The following is a 3,428-nucleotide window of genomic DNA, read 5'->3' as shown; positions in this document are numbered from 1 at the left end:
AGACGGATCGTGTAATCGAATACCGTCGCTGGATATTGTCATATTGAATAAGAGAGACAAATACTGTTAGATCATTGATGGAGCCATACCAAATGACGAATGTTGTGAGTAAAGAGGTTGAAAAAATCACCAAGTACTCCGAATTGAAAGCGGAAATGGCAAGACTGTATGGAATGCGAGAGGATAATGTAAAAGCGATACCAGTGGTGATCGGAGCGTTGGGCTCAATCCCATTGAAACTTCAAGACTTCTTAAAGGCAACTGGAAATCCCATGCCAAATTGATGTCTTGCAAAAGGCGATCTTATTGGGCACAGCACACACCTTAAGGAAAGTATCTGTCTAAGGTCCTTGTTGTGATTTAACAGATGACTAAATATTTCGGTGCATTTTTACCTACACTGTGTTACGAAGGAATAATAATAGTAATAATAACGTAATATGAATAAAATGTCAAATGTTTTGACGCGTAACTTTTGGCCCACCTTGTACATGAATGTGTGTATGCGTATGTATGCATGTATGTATATATGTATATATATGCATGTATGTATGTATGTATGTATGTATGTATGTATGTGTGTGTGTGTGTGTGTATGTATGTATGTATGTAGGTATGTGTATACATGATATATATACATAAGGGTGTCAACAATATCTATATATATATATATGTAGTGAAACCACCTCTCTCACGGTTATTTATTTACAAATGCGAACGTAGCAGGTAACATCTCTTTCCCGCCTTGGACTCGGCTGTTGTCCATCACCTGACTGACTCTTATTTGCGCGGCAATTGTTTCCAGTCCTGTTCGCGCCAGGGTGCAAACCGACCAATCGTGGCCATCTAATAAGGTCACGTGAGAGAGTGTTTTTCTGATGCTTTCTGGAGTCTATCTGTACCTATAAATAGCCTGCTTTATACGCGCCAGTTTGTCGCGGCTTCAGATCTTCTAAGATCTGGTCGTTGACCACACGTAACACCAACCAGCCAGTTTCCAGCGACGACATCAACACCATCGTTCAACTGTTTACTACAAGCTTCGTCCCCAGCGTCAACACATTACGTACACAAGCTACCAACAGCAACCGTAGCTTCTCAACCCTGTTTGTATGAATTGTTCACCACGAAATAACAGCCAGAACTCAAAAGACCATCTGTATCAAGTAGCCCGGCCCGGCATAGAAGCCTCAACTGCACGACATGTGACTTAGCTCTGCCTCAACGCCTCAACCTCTTATATACAGACTTTCAAATCTACTGTGTACCTTAACTGAGAACTGATATTTTCTTATCCATGTTACAGACTCTTATCTATACTCTGTATCTCTTGCATTCACATACATATATTTGTATACACACTCTTTGTTTACATGACGGCCTGTCTTATATTGTGTTTTATTATGTCGCATTCACACACACACAGACATACAATTTAATGCTCTAATAAATCTTACTGTTATACATCTTTATCGGTTGAGTCAACCTCTTTTCCTTACTGGCATTTACTAGTTCACTTATGTTATAGTATTATAACATATTATCATATATTTTTGTGTCGACCGTGCGACGCGTTAAAAGGAGCCTGTTTCCATTCGTCACCATTTCTCCTTTGGTTCGCACGGTCGTCTACATATATTATATATATATATATATATATATTATATATATTTATATATATGTAAGCATGTATGTATATATACACGTACACACACATACACACACATACACATATATTCTTGAGAATTATAAATTATTAAGGTGGTTATTTGCAATTCAGAACCGATAAGCATCAAGTACAGTTACTAGCACCTTCCGTCACTTTAGTGACAACTGTACGTGTTGCCTATAGATTACATATATTCTTGCATATTTATAATTTTCCTTCATTTGATTATTTCTTTTTCTTCTCTTTCTTTTGCAGCATTCAGTCTTGGAAGTGTCGCCCTAGATGGTTTCCATATTGCAACTTACTTTGAGACAGAGGCAACCGCCACCTGTGAGAGCCCGATATTCCCTCTTGTTTACGTTATGCACTTGCTATTCGTTTTTGTGCAAACCTTCTTCGTGTTCAAAAACCACAAGGTAAGAAACAATCACCAAAACGAACAGAAATAAGAGGTATAATAAGATGGTTTTGTCAGACTATCGCCATTTACTGTCTACTGCATAGTGTTTTTAACTATTTAATTAATCTATATTGAAATTGTCTCCCCTTGCCATTCTTCACTTGAAACAAGTCATTCGGATAATTTGTTTCTCCGCAATTTAGATGTGATCTATATAATAAAAACTTATTGGTTCACTGTATCTATGTCAGTGCTTACTTTACTCTGAAGAGGTACTGGTGTCCTAAACATGACATTTCATAGTAATTTTAAATGATCGTTTGAAGCGTTAAGCTAATACCGCATTCCACGTACTTTATTCATCTTCTGTAGGGTTTTTCAACTGTTTATAATTTTACGTTATACATACATGCATACTTACAGACAGACAGACATATATATATACACATAGAAAGACACACATACATATATGCACATACCTATATACTTAACATACATGCGTACATAAACAAACTGGTAAATTACATGAATAGTCATCTAAATAACTGGTTCTGGTCAGAAGAAAATAGCAGGAGAAACAACATTTAAATTTTAAATAATTTTTAAACTGTTGGAACGTAGGGAGCAGGAAATCTACGTTATATATGTATATGTTTATGTGATGTATGTGTGCACGCGTGTGTACATATGCGAGTCTGTGCGCGCGTTGATATACTTCATACTATAATGCGGCGAACTGACAGTCGTTAGCACACCGGGTAAAATGCTTAGTGACATTTCGTCCATCTTTGCGTCCTGGATTCAAATTCCACTTTGCCTTTTATCCTTTCTGAATCGATAAAATAAGTACCAGTTGAACTCTGAGATCGTTGTCCCTTCATCCTTCAGGTGCCACACATGGCTGGTCAAAGGATCCCGGAGAGACGATACGCCATGGCTTTGCTAAGCTATATGTGGCGCCTGAAGAACGAAGGGACTCCACACGTAATCTCATGGAAGATCCTAGAAACGGGAGCAAGCTGCGCATAGCTGAACGGGCGCGAATATTAATGAACTCCCTTGACCCGGGGAAAATCTTAAGTTCCAGAACGGAAGTCTTCGGACCCCGCTTACACTTCAGGAGATTACTGTAGTCTTGGGATCCACAAGCCGACCGGTTCAATTACAGGTAGCGGTCTAAAGTAGACAATCCCTTGCACTTAACCCTTCTTTTCCCTCTACACTTTGAAGAAAGATTATAGGCCACCGGCCATTAGGGTCTGAAGAGACGCTTTAATGCTAAGCCCTTTATGTATGTGAAACCCTGGGTAACCCCATAGACCGGCCATAACTATCTTCATCTAATTACTATATGTATGT

At 38.6% G+C, this 3,428-nt stretch overlaps 1 protein-coding gene across 1 annotated transcript in view; it reads left to right on the top strand.

Annotated features, from left to right (window-relative positions):
* Positions 1–3,428, top strand: part of LOC106879488 (proton channel OtopLc) — a 299,778-nt gene that overhangs the window by 279,413 nt on the left and 16,937 nt on the right. Inside the window, exon 6 of the mRNA XM_052973478.1 lies at positions 1,925–2,085. Coding sequence (XP_052829438.1) covers positions 1,925–2,085 — 161 coding nt within the window. The remainder of the gene's footprint in view (positions 1–1,924; positions 2,086–3,428) is intronic.

This window comes from Octopus bimaculoides, chromosome 16 (assembly GCF_001194135.2).
Source record: "Octopus bimaculoides isolate UCB-OBI-ISO-001 chromosome 16, ASM119413v2, whole genome shotgun sequence".
Taxonomy (NCBI): domain Eukaryota; kingdom Metazoa; phylum Mollusca; class Cephalopoda; order Octopoda; family Octopodidae; genus Octopus; species Octopus bimaculoides.
This window is presented reverse-complemented; position numbering and strand designations above follow the sequence as displayed.